Source organism: Silurus meridionalis, chromosome 26 (assembly GCF_014805685.1).
Source record: "Silurus meridionalis isolate SWU-2019-XX chromosome 26, ASM1480568v1, whole genome shotgun sequence".
Classification (NCBI taxonomy): Eukaryota; Metazoa; Chordata; class Actinopteri; order Siluriformes; family Siluridae; genus Silurus; species Silurus meridionalis.
The window spans coordinates 10707664-10728293 of NC_060909.1; the positions used below are offsets into that span (position 1 = coordinate 10707664).

At 38.5% G+C, this 20630-nt stretch overlaps 1 protein-coding gene across 1 annotated transcript in view; it reads left to right on the plus strand.

The window, feature by feature from the left end:
- The first annotated feature begins 11732 nt into the window (after window positions 1–11732).
- The window catches only part of fam189a1 (family with sequence similarity 189 member A1), a 147432-nt gene continuing 138534 nt past the window's right edge, over window positions 11733–20630 (plus strand). The window contains exon 1 of the mRNA XM_046841089.1: window positions 11733–12487. Within this exon, the coding sequence (XP_046697045.1) occupies window positions 12257–12487 (231 nt within the window). The 5' untranslated portion in view covers window positions 11733–12256. The remainder of the gene's footprint in view (window positions 12488–20630) is intronic.

Genomic DNA, 20630 nt, shown 5'->3' on the forward strand with positions numbered 1-20630 from the left:
GCAGCTTGTATAACAGTACAGATTTACTGTCCTCTGAAAATAACTCAACATACAGCCATTATTATCAAAATAGCTGCCAACAAATGTGAGAACACCCCAAGTGATAACAGCTGTATGTCTTCTAACCATGCAAAGCAACACGTCCTATTCATCATGTTGATGTTTTTGTCTGCTTGAAATGGCCATACAAATTTGTGTTTATTGTATTAGAGCAATTAAGATTTGATGCTTTGAGTAAATATATCTAATATTGACCACTGGATGTTCAACATGCCACCTTATGGTCAATAAAAATTTTAATTGTTCCTCTCCACAAAGATGGCCTAGTGGCTGGGGTCATACAGAGGTTTTCTAAGACGTGTTTGACTCGGAACAGGCCTTTCAAGGGTTGATAAAAGAAGTTGAGTCCTCGTGCTGTGCGTCAAGTGCAGAAGTTGGATTAAAAAAACAGATGCATGAGTGATGTAGCACTGCTTAGGCCTTGCAGAAGCAGAAGGTCCACTTGTCAGTGCTCAGACCATACGCCGCACACTGCAACAAGTCTGTTTGCAGGGCCTTCATCCTAGAAGGAAGCCTCTTCTGAAGCTGGCTAACAAAAAAGTCCATAAACAGTTTTCTAAAGAAAACCTGTCCAAAAGCATGAATTACTGGAACCATGTCCTGTGGTCTGATGAGACTAAGATAAACTTGTTTGGCTCAGATGGTGTCCAGCATGTGTGGTGATGCCCTGGTGAGGAGTGCCAAGTGTATCTTTCCTACAGTCAAGCATGTTGGTGGTAGCATCATGGTCTGGGGCTGCATGAATGCTGCTGGTACTGGGGAGCTGCAGTTCATTGAGGGTAAAATGGATTCCAACATGTACTGTAACATTCTGAAGCAGAACATAATGCAGTTCCTTAAGAAACTGGGACGAATGTCAGTTTTCCAAAATAAAAACAACCCCAAACACATTGCCAAGATGACAACTGCATTGCTGTTGAAGCTGAAGGTGATGGAGTGGCCAAGTATGTCTCTAGACCTGAACCCTATTGAGCACCTGTGGGGCCTTCTCAGGCGGAAGGTAGAGAAGCGCGATATGTATAACATCAAGCAGCTCTGTGATATTCTTATGGATGAGTGGAAGAGGAACCTGTGAGAGCTGGTGAATTCCATGCCCAGGAGGATTAAGGCAGTGCTGGATAACAATGCTTCTCACACAAAATATAGACACTTTGGACACAGTTTTGACATGTTCACTTAGGATGTACTAAATTTTGTTGCCAGTTATTTAGACAGTAATGGCTGTATGTTTAGTTATTTTTAGGGGACAGTAAATCTGTACTGCTATACAAAATACACATTAACTACTCAAAAAAAAACCTATGAAATAGTTGCTAAAATGTGGGCGGTGTACTCACTTTTGTGAAAAACTATACATACTTACGCACATTTTCTCTTGTCTATCCATACTGAACCACATTTAGGTTTATGTAAATTCTATTTCTATTCCACTTTTAATGTCACAGACATTCGTAAAAAAGTATTTCACTGTGGGTTGTATTGTGTTATGTGACTAATAAAATTTTAATTTGACTGCAGGACACTTGTGCACTTGTGTATTGTGTACACGTTAAATCTCAGGGTCTTGTATAGTAATTGTTTTCCAGGAGGCTGACCCATGTGCCCATTTAAAATCTGTGAGCTAACTGCTAATAAACACAGCTAAATTGTGCTTTGTCTCATCATCGATGGCTAAATCTCAGCAGAGTTCATCACTGCACTACTTTTAGCACCACGTCCTACAAACAGACAGCTCAGGATGCAGGGCGGCTTTGTTAAAACATTAATGGATATACTCTGTTTGATCTTTATGTTCTCAAGGAAATTTTTAAGTGCTGTTTTAACACATGCACACACACATGGCTGAAAAGTCACAAATAATTAAAAACATATTTTATCTGCTAAGTAGCTCATCGAGAACAAAACAGTGTAGTTTTTTTCTTTTGACAGCAGTATGTGAACAGTCTGAGTTGTTGTTGTTGTTGTTCAGCTCAGCAGGGTAGATTTTTTTAGGATAGTTATTTTCCACAAGATGTTTCCTAAAACCTTAAACTTCAGGCTTGGCCCAGCTGTGAGAGGAAAAAGACTCCCTCCAGCATCTCAGGTGACTTCATAACCATTCTCACTTCTCTTTAAGTTAAGTGACCAGAATTTTCTTGTTACATTGCCTAGAACAAGAAGTGAGATGCACTTTTTCTGAGATTAGAAATGTCAAAACTTATAACATATAAGAATGACAATCTTTTAAACACTAGCATTACAGACGCACAAAACTGTTAAGAAATACGATTTACAGTGAAAGACAAATTTAATGTTTCAATGATTTATCTGATTATTAATCAGACCATAAACACTAGTCATACAGCAATGTATTATCAATATTACATTTTACAGTGGAAAAAAAAGTCCTCCATTTCCACTCCCAAGGATTTATAGGCAAGTGTTTAAAGTCGGTGATCCAGACGTTCGTAAATAACCCTGTCTCAAATGTGTTTACTCAAGAAAATCTGGAAAAATCTGAGGCATTACCTACAAAGTGATTTGAATAATCTGAATTAATCACCTGCATAAAGTCCTAAGTTTAAATGCAAAGGAATTTTCCAGAGTAAATAATAACAAACTCTTTAAACTGATGTCGTCGACTTTTTGTGATTTTGTGTACAACATTGGATTGGACACAAAAATGTATAATTAATTAAAATGTAATAATATGAATATAAATTAATTTAAAAAATGTATTATTTATTATGCTCTTTATTAGGCTTGTTTTAACTTTGTATATATATCAATGAGCTTGATACATTATCTTGGCAAAAATCTCAGATTTCCTCTGCACTCCTTCTGTAGTTGAGTCATCATGGCTTAATTTATCCTAGTGACATGTAAAGGCTTCTGAATCCTCTGCAATTTTCCCTATCATATATTACTCTATATCAGGATTCCAGGGTTTTCTCAGCATTATTCTCGGTCTTTTCAGATTTCATTTTCATTACTGATCTTCAATTATCTGTAATCTTACTGTATCTGGATCTTATAGTGTGCGACTACTCAAGCTGCAGGTGCGCATAAAGCATCCTTAAGAGATGGCTCTTCAGCCAAGTAAAGACCTGGAGCACCTTTTAAATAAACTTGAGTATTCAGCATGCAAAATAATTCACAAAGGTTTTCCAACCTTCCTCTACACATTATTCGATTTGAAATAAACGTAAATAACTCTTGAAGGTAGTGGCACTGAAGAAGTGAAAAGCACAAGTTTTGCATGAATTAACGTGTGTGAATTTGTGATTTTTGTGATTTTTTGGTGATTTTGTGTCGATGTGGATATAGTAGTCCAGTGGGCTCCCTGCCACACCCTGATAGAAGCAGTGCTAATCTAAAACATACGACGTTGCTAGATAAATTAATGTCTTTCCCGCTAGCATTGTTATCCGGGTTCCTGGCGAAGCCAGGGAAATAATAGACAGAGTGCTTAATCCAGACAGACGAGCTTTTCTTCATAGCTCTGGCTGAGCGATTACAGCTGCTTTAAGTGATATAGGCAAGACAGATGATGTTAATGGGATGGAACCCGAGTCCCGTCACAATGCAATGAATGACTGAGGCATTGTAGACTGTGAGACAATAAGAATGAATGTGTAGCTTTTCAGCCTCCACTTTGAGCTAAAATCTAATCAGAATCTCACTAGCAAACACATCCTTAGTAAAAGTAAATAATACCATACATGTACATGGTTTAGTAGAAGTTATAGTTACCAAGGCATAAAGAACTTGTATAAAGGTGTCTGTTATTATGCAAAGAATAAAACAAGACGAAGTGTGTGTTTAAGGGAAAAACAATGTGATGGTTTGATGAAGTAAGTTACTGCTACCACTTTAAATTGGATTATCTTCAAATAACACAACATCCCAAATAGTTTCATTCCTATTACCACGCGGAAATTACAATTTACCATTCATCATGATGTTTTTTTTCCATTTACTGATTTAATTTAATGTTGTGGAAGATCCCTGAAATAGTTTTTGTTCTGATTTTTGTTCTGATCATAATATCTATAAACAGTTGTTCCCTTGCAAATTATAGATGGAGAAAAAATAATAATAATAAATATTATATATTTTATATGCCAGCACATATTTCAAAATAGAAAATAATGTCCTATTGGACTACCTTTATCATTACTGAATTTAATTGTTTTATTTGTATGCTGTCATCCCAAAAACACTATACACAACACACATTTCATTCTGTAAGTCTAGGCTATGTGTTTTGAGCTCTGTGCTACAGTTGTGATTACAGACCCACTATAATCCATTACTATAATCCCTTTCTAAGTCTGGGTTTAATCCTCAATTGGCTTTTACCCTGTAATGTGCTTCTTCAGGCTTTGCACCAGCCAAAAGGTTCACTACAGACCAAGTGTGTGTAAGAGTGCAGGTGAGCATTGTTCTCAAGTGAATAATTATCTGTCTGTGAGTGTGAGCAGCATATTCAAACTGACAGCCAAAACAGGGACCTCTTTCTGACCTCAGCACACGTCCAGCCAGCTGCTTGAGTAGCCTGCAGCATACAACATCACTGTGGACACTCATCTCAGACATAACCCAGGGCTTTGGCAAAGATGTGACAGAATGAGAGGTCCGAGAGCAAGAATCACATAATAAGCCAAGATTTTTTAATTGCCAAATTAAAAATAAAAGGAGATTTGAAAGAGAAGTACAAATACACAGATAATGGCGATATACATAATTCCTTTAGAACTTTAAGAACACAGATAAACTGAGCTTTACAGAAAGGCTAAATACAAACAGCCCGAAAATTTTGTAAACAATGCGTAATACATAAAAATGGCGTGTATGTAGTTCCAAGCTACAGTATATAGTCCAGGGATGAGACTGTAGTCCCAAGACACAGAGTTTGCACCAGTTCTAACAACCAAAGACATTCAAACCATTTAAAATGACATTTCTAATCTGCTTCACAAGTCCAGGTCTAGTTCAGTTTTCCAAGTCATAAAGTTTTCATCAGGTCAAGAACACTATTTAGAATAAATCAGTCTCTGTCTTATAAAACTTAGCATTCAATTTTGAAATTTCTGAGTGATATATTATTAGTTTAGATCAGTGTCTCATAGGGTCTTAGATGAGTCCATGGTTCCAATGCATAAACTCTAAGATTAGAGAAATTTTTAAAACTGCCGAATCAGAATCAATCCAGGCTCATAGGCTGCTTAATGGCTTTGAACTTTTATATGAATCCCAGGCTCTAGAGTCTGAGTCTAAAATAGAGTCTAAATGCAAAGAGCCTGAGCTGAGTCAAGTCCAAATTATCAATCAAAAAGTGAAAATGTAGACCAGCAGCTAATACTCTAGAGTCTGAAGATGGATCAACATCTCTGTCTGTGGACTTGTGCTCAAAACCAGATTCTGTAGCATTCACATAGAAAAAACTCCTGAAGAAAATGCCTTATTCCAATCCAGACGCCTAAGATATGATGTCTTAAATATAATACTTTGTATATCAAGTTGATCTTGGCTAAAGCTTTATTTATTCATTTATTATTTCTTTTTTGTTGGAAAAAGTCCTTCAATCTAAGTTACAACCAAAATCCCAGGCTGTAGTGCATTTTAGGTTATATTTGTTAGATTTCATGCCTGAGTCATTTCACAAGTCAATTGAGACTTTTGTCCACAGTCATGATAAGTCACTGTGATATTACTTCTTCTTCTTCTTCTTTCGGCTGCTCCCATTAGGGGTCACCACAGCGGATCATCTGTCTCCATACCACCCTGTCCTCTACATCTGCCTCTTTCACACCAACTACCTGCATGTCTTCCCTCACCACATCCATGAACCTCCTCCTTGGCCATCCTCTTTTCCTCCTACCTGGTGGCTCCATCCTCAGCATTCTTCTACCAATATAATTCATGTCCCTCCTCTGCACATGTCCAAACCATCTTCCTCTTACAATACCACAACTCCTCTCTTGGCACTCTGTCGACGCTTTCTAAATCCACAAATACACAATGCAATTCCTTCTGTCCTTCTCTATACTTCTCCATCAACATCCTCAAAGCAAATAAGGCATCTGTGGTGCTCTTCCTCGGCATGAAACCATACTGTTGCTCACAGATGGTCAGCTCTTCTCTCAGCCTGGCTTCCACTACTCTTTCCCATAACTTCATGGTGTGACTAATCAACTTAATTTCCCTGTAGTAACTGCAAGACTGCAAGATCGGTACCAGCACACTTCTTCTCCATTCCTCAGGCATCTTCTCACCTTCCAAAATCCTGTTAAACAATCAGGTCAAAAACTCCACTGCCATCTCTCCTAAACATCTCCACGCTTCTACCGGTATGTCATCTGGTCCAACCAACTTTCCACTCTTCATCCTCTTAATCGCTGCTCTCACTTCCTCCTTACTAATCCTATCTACATCCTGCTTCACCAACTCCACATCATCCAACCTTCTCTCTCTGATTTTCCTCATTCATCAGCTGCTCAAAATACTCCCTCCACCTTCTCAACACACTCTCCTCACTAGTCAACACATTTCCTCTCCATCCTTTACTGCTCTAACTTGCAGTACATCCTTCCCAGCTCGGTCCCTCTGCCTGGCCAATCGGTATAAACTTTTCTCCTTCCTTAGTGTCCAACCTCTCATACAGCTCCTCATATGCCTTTTCCTTGGCTTTCGCCACATCCTCTTTACCTGCTGCCGCATCTCCTTGTACTCCTGCCTACTTTTCTCATCACTCTGTCTATCCCACTTCTGTTTTGCCAACCTCTTTCTCCTTATGCTCTCCTGCACTTCCTCATTCCACCACCACGTCTCCTTGTCTTGCTTTCTATTTCCAGATGTCACACCAAGTACTTTTCTAGCTGCCTCCTCATCACTCCTGCAGTAGTTGCCCAATCATCCAACACCTCTTCAACCCCACCGAGCCCCTGTCTGACCTCTTCCTGAACCTCACACTACACTCTTCCTCCTTCAGTTTCCACCATCTTATTCTTCTTTCAGTCTTCACTCTCATCCTCTTCTTCTTCACCTCCAAAACCATCCTACAGACCACCATCCGATGCTGTCTAGCTACACTGTCCCCTGCCAACACCTTACAGTCTCCAATCTCCTTCAGGTTGCATCTCCTGCATAGCACATAGTCCACCTGTGTGCACCTTCCTCCACTCTTATCGTCACCCTATGATCCTCCTTCTTCTTAAAATAAGTGTTCACCACTGCCATTTCCATCCTTTTAGCAAAATCTACCACCATCTGCCCTTCCACATTCCTCTCCTTAAAACCATACCTACCCATCACCTCCTCATCACCTCTGTTCCTTCACCTACATGCCCATTAAAGTCTGCCCCAATCACCAATCGTTCTTTCCTAGGTACACCATCTACCACTTCATCTAATTCACTCCAGAATCTTTCCTTCTCCTCCATCTCACAGCCAACTTGTGGAGCATAGGCACTGATGACATTTATCATCATCCTTCAACTTCCACCTTCACGATCATCACCCTATCAGAAACTCTCTTCACCTCCACTACACTCTTACTGTACTCTTCCTTCAGAATCACCCCTACACCATTTCTCTTTCCATCCACACCATGATAGAACAGTTTAAATCCACCTCCAATGTTCCTGGCCTTACTCCCTTTCCACTTGGTCTCCTGAACACACAGCATATCTACCTTTCTCCTCTCCATCATATCAGCTACCTCTCTCCCTTTACCAGTCATAGTACCAACATTTAAAGTACCAACCCTAACCTCCACTCTCCTACACTGCTCCTTTTCCTGCCGTCTCTGTAGACGTCTTCCTCCTCTCCTTCTCCTCCTTCGGTGATATTACTGTATTTTGAAAAAAATGATATATTATCATTTATATTTTGTGTATTCAGTCTTAGTTCAGGCATCTGATGGTTAGCCAGTGCAACTAACATTGCATCCTGATTCATGTTTATAATATTTGATAAGTTCATACCAAAATAGTCATTTGAAGTCATTTTGAAAAAAGGTCCTGTTTTTGTCTTTCGACCTCAAGATACAAGTTATTTGCAGCAAATGCAGTTGTGTTTACAGCCATAAAGAATCAAAACTGCGCCAGCTCTGATCTAGAAGACAGAGAAATGGTTCAGATAATAGAGTTGGCCATAATTTAATTTTTCAAAGCATGGGCGTTAAATCTTAGCCTGTGTGAGAAATGATGGTGTTTGTGTGTGTGTGTGTGTGTGTGTGTGTGTGTGTGTGTGTGTGTGTGTGTGTGTGTGTGTGTGCTGACTCATTCGATCAGCAGTGGGTGCTCGTCTGCCAACAGCACTGGCATTCGTGCCTCTAAAACTGTGGGAGCGTCTGTCTGCGAAACCGGGAGAGAGAAAGACATTGAAAAATTATACATGTGACATATCTCAGTTTGAAGATAAGCCTGTTGAATTGAGCCCTACTGCCCTTAGAGGCTCAATTCCACCTCACTATTAATTAAAATATGAATTATATGCTTTATCCGAGGGTTATGATGATCTGCGCTCCAGGCTTCTGGAACAATTTGGTAGGTGTTATATTATATTACAAGATTTGTTGCAATGCTGCATTCAGAGTAGAGAAGGGAAAATGAAAGCCTCATCACTGTCTCTGTCCTTCACTCTTAGCCCTTTCTAATGCAATTGATTATGACAGTATATAGCAGGATCGGATCAGTGAGATCCATCAGTCATGATCTGCTAGGTTTGCCTAGAGCATCATCTCTGTTCGGCATAATGAAGTATTTTAAAATTATAGAAGCTATCAATCTGTTTCGCTCTATTCAACCAAATGAGTTACAGGAAACTGGCACAATGCTCTCTATTTATATGTAATCTTTTATTTTCCTCTTATAAGGTTTAAATAAAGATTGATTAATTCTGCCATACTTAAAAAAAAAAAAAAAAAGAATTAGATTTTTCGAGGACGTGTGAGATTTGAGCTTTTACCTTGTAAAACAAAACTAAATGCGAAGCATTTTAGCAGGTTCTTTTTATTCGTGTAAAACTCTAGTAATTGGCAGCTCAAATCAAATGGACCGAGAAATGCAGAGAGTTCTGCAAGAAAGCAATTAACATTTTAGCATTTATAATTTGTGCCAAACAGCAAACAAATACATTACAACACCTTTGAGCACTGAAATTAATGCATCACAAAATGCTGGCTCAAACATTTGGAATAATCATGTAGAGTTATATTCGGCTAAATTGTACAAATAAATACATTGAGCTAAATCCACATCGTGCTGAAAACAATAACAGCTAAATGAATTCAATGAATACATATTTAACACTTTTTTACAATCTTAAACCCTTCAGGCTTATGTGTCTGTCCCTCTGAAGGAACTCTTAAAAGAACCCACAAATAGTTTTTCCTTCTAAATAAAACACTTTTATTTAATTATATATTGAAGTTACTGTTTTTTCAAGTGCTCAAATCAGTATCGTTTTCTTAATGAATTAGACATGTTCAAGGGTGTTAAACATGGAAAATTGGACAGGGATCTTCATCAAGAGATTATTAAACCGAAGAATGATCAGATTTCTAAAGAATTAAAACACTGAAAGCTCGTTATAGGAGGACACAGATGAGAAAACATAGAGGCACAACAGAAGAGCACTCTGTTCTTCTTGCAATCTTTTCTGAAAGGAGAACAATTAGTTGTTCTACCAAATTAGAACTTGGAGGGACAAAACAGAACAGTGCTTCAACATGTTGAAATATATGACAGATAGGTTCTTAATCCTCCACATTCGTCCTAATCCATGCTCTTTGATTCTCTGTGTTCTGCTTGGAATCCTTTCCAAAAGTAAAACACGTCATTGATTGGTTCTAAACCAGCAGAACATGGAGAGATGAATGGAAAAACCCATACGTGTTCTGCATTTCAAGTGTGTATGGCACAGCAATGCATAAGCAGTGTATGCGCACATTTTTTTGAAGGCAGTCATTCGAGTCTCACTGCATCCATCTCCTGCTGTTTCTATATTTTATATTAATGTAACGTGTCTTTCTCTCTGTCCATATTTCATATGTATTTTAAATATAAGATGAAACTCTCTTAATGGCTGTCTTGATCTCTTTTTTTATTTTTCTATCTATCTCTCTGCCTGTAGTACATATAATCTTTGTGTTCTGCGTTCCTCCTTAAATCGCTGGTAAATTGAAGCATTTAGTGACAGCAGGAGAGTCTGAAGTGTGTTAAATCACCTCCCTTCCAGCGATGAAGCACAGCCCAGTTACAAATCTCACATCACATCCATCTCCACCCCGTCCGCATTCCCACTCAGTGTCCTGTTTCGTCACTTTTCTCTACTGGAGCAGAACAGGAAGGATAGATAGTTTCCTGCTTGCTAGACGATAGAATTTCCTGCTAGCATAATGCTAATGAGAGGAAGTCTCTTGAGTAGATTACATAGATACCACCAGACAAACACAAACCACTTTTCATTACAGAAGCAATGAATTAGGAACTGCTTTAGGCTTTTCCTGCTTATGTTCAGTTCTTGGAGAACATAATTCTACGCTCGTTGCTAACACGTGTATTTTGATCTTGTTTCAGCTCTACTAGATTAATGCTTGATACTGTAGGTGTTCCTGGAATGGACTGCAGAGCTTTACTGAAGGCAAATAGAGGAATTTTAAAAGGCAACAACCAAACCTTTGGTGTTTATTCTTATACCTTATAGAAAGATTCAAGGTACACAGACCACTGATTAGCCCTTTAAAGCCTTTCTCTGAACTCTAATGAGAAGGGACATGATAAGCTCAGTGGTTCAGGCTCTGGGTTTCTGTTTGGAAGGTCAGGGGTTCCAGCCCCAGTATCACCAAGCTGCCACTCTTGTGCCTTTGTGCTCTGTACTCCCGGGGTGTTGTATCACGGTGGACCCTGTGCTCCGACCTCAGCTGTGTAACATCGTTTGGGTATGAACAGAAAGAATTTTACTGTGCTGTAATGTACATGTGACAACTAAAATAAATCCTTAATTGCACACTACAGGTGTACTCTTGATGGTACCTGAATCAATGATAAGTAAACACGATTGATACATTTATTTCTGAGATTGTATTTTAAACTGTGTGCTTGGTTTAGTTTCTTCTCACTGTTTCTCACAGCCTGGTTGTTCTACTCCACTGATTGTGTATACAACGTGTCACCTCCCGCACTGGCGCAAATGCGCTGTTACCGTGTTTGGCCTCTAGGTGGGGATGTTTTAGAAGATTTTTCACGTGGCTTCTAATACAAACGCGTGTCAAACTGACCTCGTGTGTAACATGCCTGACCATTGAACATGACCCGAACACATTCTGTGCTCCTGTTTTACCAGGACACTGTTGAGTGCTTGCGTTTTTCTTTGAGTATTGTCCAAAAATAATAAGCATGTTTTTTTCGGTCCTCGGTTGAGTGAAGCGCAGGACGAACTGGACAGTGTAGATTTTCTAAATACGTCCATGTGATAAAACACCAGCAAAACGCACCAAATTGTTCACCAAACCCCCCACATTCTGTTTTCTCCAGTCGATTATGTTGATTTTAGATGATGGTGTTCGCGTCCTTGGCGTCACAGAGAGCGGTGTGTGTGTGTGTGTGTGTGTGTGTGTGTGTGTGTGAGAGAGAGAGAGAGAGAGAGAGAGAGAGAGAGAGAGAAACGCGCCATATGAAGCCTTTTAACACACTGCATCACCTGGCGGACGCGAACGCACCATCCGGCTCTCTCACGAGTCTTAACACGCATCCAGTTTAATTTCTATCACCTTTATTTTTCATTTCATGAGCAGTGATGACTCAAAGAGAAGACTGATCTTTTTAGGAACCGTGAAGCTCTGACATGGATGTGATGGATCACCTCTAGTACGCGCGCCCCCAGAGCGCGCCTTTGCTACGGTTTTCTTTCTTCACCCCTTTCTCTTTGGATAAGGTTCGTTCCAGATCTACTTTGGAGATACTTGTTCCTTCGCCTTCTGGTAGATCTTTAAGAGCAGCGTGGTGAGACAGCACTGAGAGCAGTGCGGCGGTGAGGGGGAAACGCTTGACCCAACTCCAGGATGCTCCGTGCGCCCTCGCGTCACACCGCGCACCCGGTCTGCGTGCGCTTCAGATAACTGAAGAATAATCATCAATTGGGAAGTACTGCATTGAAGTTTCAGAGTTTGAAACCTCCACCTGATCCCCCTTTTTTTGTCGTCGCAAACATGCCCGTGAACGCCATGCCGAGAGCAGGAGGAGGATCTCTGAGTCCGGCGGCTCTGTCCCGCAGCCTCTCGCGGCTCAGGGAGCTCCGAACGCGGACTCGCCTCATGCTGTCGCTCGGTGTGGCGCAGATGGTGCTCGGGAGTCTCATTCTGGCGGTGAGCTTCGCCGCTCTGGCTCTAACTACCTCTCCCAGAGTCAGGCATTCCTGTCCCTTCTGGGCCGGGTTCTCGGTAAGTGTTATCTCACTGCCACTTAGGTTTCCACCTGCCAATAGAACGCACTTGTAAAGTACATTTTATTTTGGCTGTCGCTTCCAATGAGACATTTGTGTAAGATAAGGTTAAAAGTCATTCCCAACAATGGCAGCTTTGGGGGTGTTGGGATTTGAACTCACACCCTTCAGATCAATAACCCAATGGCCATAACCGTAAACCACTTTCACTAAAGGAGGACGAGTTAATCTTCTACAATGCAAAAGCTCTGTGGTGATAAAAAACAGTGTAAAGTAGATTTGGCCCTACTTTTAATTCTGTGCCATCAAATAATATAAAACTCATCTATGCTCTTCTTTACACACTTAGGGCCTGAAGTGATTATACGGACTGTGGCAGTAAAATCCAGGGAGCCCCCTTTATTGCTCTTATGTTCCTCTGTTGCCCTTATAAACAGCATGATTAGCAAACTACAATGTGACTGTCTGAAAGTGTTCTTTTCTACGTATTAGATGTAGTAGATCAGGCTAATGAATCTGATACGATGAACCATTGCTCCATCATGCTGGATACAAAAGACACCTTTGTGTTGTATGGAAATGTAGACTTCTGTATACTTTATACAGACCATCTAACCAAATCAGCATCTTCGAAGCAGTTACTATTAATGCAACGTTTACACGATCCGGGGTGGGGGGATGGGGGGTATATTGTGATTTATTATTTTTTTCATGCCAACCTTGTGATTTACTAATAAAGAAAAGGCATTAAGATGTTTGACATACATCTTGACAAGTCCCTGAGTAATTAGAGGCAGATGAGCAATTCTGGGCTGTGGTCTGGATTTTCCATTAGCTAAACATTCATCATGTTGAGGTTTGTGGTACCTTCTGAGGTGCTGGTGTAACTTGGTGTCTGCTTTCTTGAAGCCTTGAAATGTTCAGAAATGTAACGATTTGAAACAATTGAGTTTTTCTGTAATCTTCACGTTTTTGTTACGTATATATTTGCTTGGTTTTTTTTTTTTATTTGCTTGCCTTTGTATAAAACTTTTAGAAATTGCAAGTACAAACAAATACAATCATTGGGGTTACATTGCTTACGCCAGACTTGGTGATGGGCTCATAGCTAACTAGCCCTTTGTTTTACAAAATGACATGCAACTGGCTTTACATAACTTCATGGCTCAGCCTATTGTTGGCGGGGTGTTTCAGGGTGGTTACGCTAGACTTTGAGCATGCAAAATGTCTTCAGAGACCTGCTGCAGATATTTGTGGCAACCGGTTATAACATCATCCACCAATGTTTAAATATACCATCTGTTACTGTATGCAGTGATGCCACAAACCAGCCAGCTTCTTGTTTTATGTTGATTTTATGGTGTGTAAAAGCTGTGTTGTGTAAAACGGGATGGTGAGACACTGCTATAATCAGTGTTTTCTAAATATTGGATTTTCTCAAGAGGTGATGTATCAATCTGCTATTCACACTTCTTCGTGTGATATGAATGTGCAGCTCAAAGTTCACCAGACTCAGATTCTTCATCATTATTCTGTTTTGCCCTTTCTTTCTGTGCTCTCCATTTCTCATTAAACTCACTAGTGAGACGTGGCCATAAGTTTTTCAGTTTGGGTTTTGACTTCAAGGGGTCCCTTCAAAACACAGAGCCCCAAGCAGTTTGCCAGTCCTGTCGCTACTCCTCTGATTAAGGGCTCTTCAAATCTTCTGTCCACCTTGAAGAAAACCTTCAAATGTTTTGCATATAACCTAGATATTTTCAGAAAGAAGCAGGTCTGTCCTCAGTTCTAATAACTTTGTACTCTAGGAGATATACTTCTATTCATTCATTGTAGTAAATATCATTCGAAGTAATGTAGTATGTAGAATATAATCTGCAAACATTGCACTGCACCACAGAGTATTATTAAAACGAACAAGTAGCGCTCAGTTTGAAGCGGGAGGTGTTGTCAGTGTGTGGTTTGGCAGCAGATCTTGCATGCGTTATGATATCCTGCCGTAAATTAAACGCTCATTGTGAAATGTCATGCTGAAGTGATGAAGTGATCCGCCAGTGTTTGCAGTAAGGTGATAAAAAAATTGGACAGAAAGCCGACCAGAGGTACAGCTTGTTTATATCCTTCAGTCATGTTGGTTTGTTATTAAGTTGTTAGGTATTAGTGCACTCACTGAGACGATGTCAGGACACCACTATGCTCTGTGTTTGATATGCTGCTTTCTTTAGGTCTGACGTTTTGTTAAAACGTTGACAGCTTAGTGACGTTTCCCAGGGTTTAGTGGGTTTGCTTTCTTTTCATGTCATGTCCAAGGTCAACATCTGCTACATGGAAAGACAAAGAGGGTCACAAATGGCTAGAAGTGGAGCAGAGAAAATCCATTTAGTTCCGGAGGAAACCTTGTGTCTTGTGAGTCGATCAAGGAACATCTTAAAAACAACACTTAATCTGCTAAAAATTTGCTAAAATTATTTGTATGCAAGTTGAATGAATGCATGTGTGACATCAGGGCCGTCATTGTGTTTTCATTCTGCAGCATTACTGTGTTTTTTATTTGTTTGTTTTAATTTTTATGGAAAGTGTATTTTTTTTTTTTTATGGACTCTTATGGAATAAGAATTCTACCACAGTGGACAGGCCTGAAATCTGAATGTGCGGACTACAATTCTGCTAATCTACAGCAGCTCAGAAAGTAGTTTAGAGCTATATTGATTTCTACATCAATGTTAATCCGAAAAGATCTGTCTGGTTTTTAAATGCTCTTTTTCTACATGAGTATTTAAATTATTATTTTTTTAAATTGCTCATCTGCACTGAAACTTGCAACACAATTGTGTGCATTTGTTCTGACTGCAACAAGAAACATAGAAAATATTTTTATATATACTGTATATATATATATATATATATATATATATATATATATATATATATCCTTCATATCTTACTATTTCTAAAGTGATATCTAATCAAATCGATTCAATTCTCAGATTATTTCAGATTATTATAAAACTTGATTGAATTGTGAGAAGACTCCTTGATGAAATGATTGATTAAAAAATATTAAGTCCTGTAGCAGTGCCTGAGGTGTCATTTTAACCAGAAGTAGACCTCCTAAGTCACTTCACAAGTCCAGATTATTGTTGGTAATGGCTCAAGCTCTCCAAGAATGTATTTGTCCATGTAACCAGTGTGCTTTCTATATATTTTAATTCAGCAGGATGCACAGACTGGAATCTTTGTTGTGCAAACAGTGCTCTATTACGTACATCAGTAATACAGTGATGATGCTTGATGTACATTGTCATTTGTCTCATGTACATTTGTGCATCATGATATTAAAATTGGAGTAAAAGCTCAGTCACTGGGTGTCGTACACACATAAACTTAGTCTAATAATAAATAGTTTTTAAAACATGTTCTATTGCTGATGTGGTGTGATGTTTATTTGAACAGTTTCCGAACACTAGAACTTCTTATGGAATTTTTGTTTTCTGGTTTCTTCCTATTCTTATTATTAGGTTCATGAAGAAATCCAGAAAGGCTGGGGATGAAACAACTGCTCATATAGCTATAACATTTTCCAGACAACTTCCACTCATTTTAAATGTAACTATAAAATGTAAAACAGACATCAACTGTAGTTAATCAATAAATAAAAGAAAAAAGTAATAGTTGGCAAACATTTCTGATATAAGCAGAATACAATCCCATGTCACAAACCCTCATTATGTATCATAACAGCACATCTTGAGGTGTTTTGTACTCTTACCTCAAGATTAAACGTGAAAAGTTGAAAAATAATTCTTCTTCGTGAAACACAAATATAATAATGCATATAATTATGTGTTTAACAACAGTATTGACCGCCACTTGGTTTAATGGTGGAAAATCAACACTTTTAAACAGTTTTTAAATTAAAAAAAGCATTAAGTGCTAACCATAATAATCTAATAATTAATACATTATTCATTGGCAACATGAATTTATTCAGACTATAATCCAGGCCTATCGCTCCTTAAATCCGCACTTTCAAATCTGAGAGAGATACGAGAAATCTGCCTTTACCACCCTATGAACAGAACAGCAGCTGGGAAAATGTGCTCCTCAAATTTCACAGTGTCCATTAGAACATATTTATGAGGTAACACTTCTACAATTTTGTGCCAGAGACCCCTCCAGGGCCGTGAGACGCCTCAGCAGCATACAAATGGAGGTGAGGAAATGGATGTGTGGAAGCATATACATGAGAGGTGTGTGTGTTGATGGAGATAAGCAGCCTGGAGGTCAGAGGTGAAACAGCATGTCTTGTGTCTAGCTGATGAACACCGAGCTGTTACGCTCTTGATAGCGCTGTGAACTGTCTGTGCTTTAACGTTACGTGTGTTATAGATTGTCATGTAAAATCTGGTTTGTGACACGCCAGTGCGCTTCTCTCTGTGTAGAAGCTAAGAGGCAGAATAATCTATTTTGTGTGGCTTCTTTTGTATGACACACACACACACACACACACACACACACACACACACACACACACACACAGCAGAAGGTGTATGAATTCAACATGAAGCAGAAGGCATCAGCAGTGGCTGGTTTGCATAAGCAGCCTTGAGGTCACAGCACAAACACACACACACACACGCGCGCCCACGAATGGATGAACACGGATTGCATGAACACACACACATGCTGTCGGACTGTCACTAACCACCAGAATGGAACGACAAGCGGTAAGGAATATAACGTAACGCACCGTGAAGGAAAGGAAATGAGAAATATGTGTAGAAAAGGGAAGGTGAAAGAAAGAGAGGGCAAAGGAAAACAATGGAAATGGAATGGGAAAAACGTGGGTTGAAGAAGAAGGGATTGGGAAGAATAAAGGAAAAGTAAAAAGAAAAGAAAACAGAAGGAAAAAGACACTGGAAACTGATGGGAAGAGAAGTAGAAAAGGAACATGAAAAAAGAAAGAAAGAAAGAAAGAAAGAACAGGACAGGACACATAAGGGAATGGAAATGGGAGAAATACAATAAAAAAATTGAGATTATAAAGGAATTAAGGAAAAGAAGGAATAAGCATTATAGGAAAATAACAGATAAAAAATTGAAAGACAATACATTGAAAAAAGAAAAAGGTATATTGGAAAGAGAAAGAAAACAGGCAAAGGAGAAAGATGGGATTAAAATGAGAGGAACAGGAAATTAACTATAAAGAAAATTCAAATTGTCTGTAAGGACTGTAGTAGGAAAGTGGAAGATAAAATGAAATATATGGACAAAGGAAGACAGGTGATTGCAAGGAAAAGGAATGAAAAATTGAATGTATGGACAAAGAAAAAAGAATGAAGGTCAATTATTGGTAGGATGAAGTGAAAATGAAAGGGAATATGTAAAAAGAATATAAACGTGAGGAAGTGGAAATAAAATAAGGCAGATATCAGATATAAAGATCATTTTTAAAAGGAGAGAGGGGAGGAAAGACAATACGCCTCATGCTGGAAGACCCGTATTTTTGTCCTCTAAATGTAAAACCCCTCCCCCAGTTCTCTCCTTTATGAAAATCCATCATCTCTCTCTGTGGAACATCAGGCAGATATATAGACGCTCTTACTACCTCTGTGCTTAACAGGAACACCAGAGAGACGAGTCAGGAAGATCGGTGTGTGTGTGTTTGTCTGTGTGTATATGTGTGTGTGTGTGTGTGTGTGTGTGTGTGTGTGTGAAAACACATCAATGGGCATTTTTGTACACTGGAGATAGAACAGGTTTTCATGAGTAAAGTTAAAAATAATCCAATTGCATCACCAACAACCTAATTAGCTGCATTTGGGGAAACGCGTCAGAGTTGAGCGAAGACTGGCAGAATGACGCAGGAGGAGTGTGTGACAGTCGTGTGTGAAGTAAGTGTGGGATTCCGCATGTGTCAATGTGAGACACTGTTTATTATGGACTTATAATAGAGCTGTTACTTTGGAGGTGGTGTGTGTGTGTGTGTGTGTGTGTGTGTGTGTGTGTGTGTGTGTTTTAAAAGAAACACTTAGGAGAACATCCTGTTGCCCCACTAGAGCCCTCCAGAGCCTGATGGATTCCAGTGTGTGTGTGTGTGTGTGTGTGTGTGTGTGTGTGTGTGTGTGTGTGTGAAAGAGAGAGAGAGCGAGATAAGTGTATGTAAGTATTATACACTTAAAGAGCTCTGAAAGTTGTGCTTCCTTTTGAAATAGAGGAATAGATTCACACACACTTAAGAATAAAAAAAGCTTCGTGTGTAAACATACTTGCATCATTAAAATGTTTGTGCTGGTTTTACCTGCCGCTCTCGCTACCATGCACACACACACACACACACACACACACACACACACACACACACACATACTCAGAGTCAACCCCAGAATTATTGGCACCAGGAAGTCAGTCCTTTTAATGATGATGCTTATTAATTTAATAACATTTGTTGGTATGCAGCAAAACATAATAGAGAGAGGGCGTAAATAAGAGAGCTTTAAAATGTTATTTTTAACACGAGGAGCTTTTAACAAAAATTAAATAATGATTAAAATAAATAAATAAATAAATAAATAAATACATTTAAGGTGAACTATTTTCATTTATTAGACATCAATTAGCATGTCTGAAAAATGATCTGGAATTGAAATGCTGAATGAAGAAGAAACGGAAAGATACAAAAAAAAAAATTCAGTTTCAGCAAGCGGTGTGGAAAGGTTTTGTGAAAAAAACCCTTTCCTTGTTCGACCCTAAACAATAGCTTTTCCTCTAGAAAATATATAAATAGATATATAAAAAACCCTTAGTATAAAATATTAAAGTGATTTGGGTTGATGTTTCAGATTGCTGGTTTATTTTGCTGGTTTAGATTGCTGATTTATATTGTTGGTTTAGATTACTGGTTTAGATTACTGGTTTAGATTATTGGTTTAGATTACTGGTTTAGATTACTGGTTTAGATTATTGGTTTAGATTATTGGTTTAGATTATTGGTTTAGATTACTGGTTTAGATTGCTGGTTTAGATTACTGGTTTAGATTGCTGGTTTATTTCGCTGGTTTAGATTACTGGTTTAGATTACTGGTTTAGATTATTGGTTTAGATTATTGGTTTAGATTGCTGGTTTAGATTGTTGGTTTAGATTGTTGGTTTAGATTATTGGTTTAGATTACTGGTTTAGATTGTTGGTTTAGATTGTTGGTTTAGATTGTTGGTTTAGATTGTTGGTTTAGATCTGGTTTAGATTACTGGTTTAGATTATTGGTTTAGATTATTGGTTTAGATTACTGGTTTAGATTACTGGTTTAGATTATTGGTTTAGATTATTGGTTTAGATTACTGGTTTAGATTGCTGGTTTAGATTGCTGGTTTAGATTACTGGTTTAGATTGCTGGTTTAGATTATTGGTTTAGATTACTGGTTTAGATTGCTGGTTTATATTGTTGGTTTAGATTACTGGTTTAGATTACTGGTTTAGATTATTGGTTTAGATTACTGGTTTAGATTGCTGGTTTAGATTGCTGGTTTAGATTGTTGGTTTAGATTGCTGGTTTAGATTACTGGTTTATTTCGCTGGTTTAGATTGCTGATTTATATTGTTGGTTTAGATTACTGGTTTAGATTACTGGTTTAGATTATTGGTTTAGATTATTGGTTTAGATTACTGGTTTAGATTGTTGGTTTAGATTGCTGGTTTAGATTGTTGGTTTAGATCTTTGGTTTAGATCTTTGGTTTAGATCACTGGTTTAGATCGTTGGTTTAGATTGCTGGTTTAGATTGCTGGTTTAGATTACTGGTTTAGATCGTTGGTTTAGATCGCTGGTTTAGATCGCTGGTTTAGATTGTTGGTTTAGATTACTGGTTTAGATCGCTGGTTTAGATCGCTGGTTTAGATCGCTGGTTTAGATTGTTGGTTTAGATTACTGGTTTAGATTGTTGGTTTAGATTGCTGGTTTAGATTGCTGGTTTAGATTGTTGGTTTAGATTACTGGTTTAGATTACTGGTTTAAATTGATCCCATCATGAATTTTGTGGAAGGATGTTTCAGACTAAAACGTAAAATGCAACACAATTCAGAAAGTGTGTTTTATAAAAGTTTTTCATTTGTAACATAATGTGTATATTTACACATGTTCCAGATTAT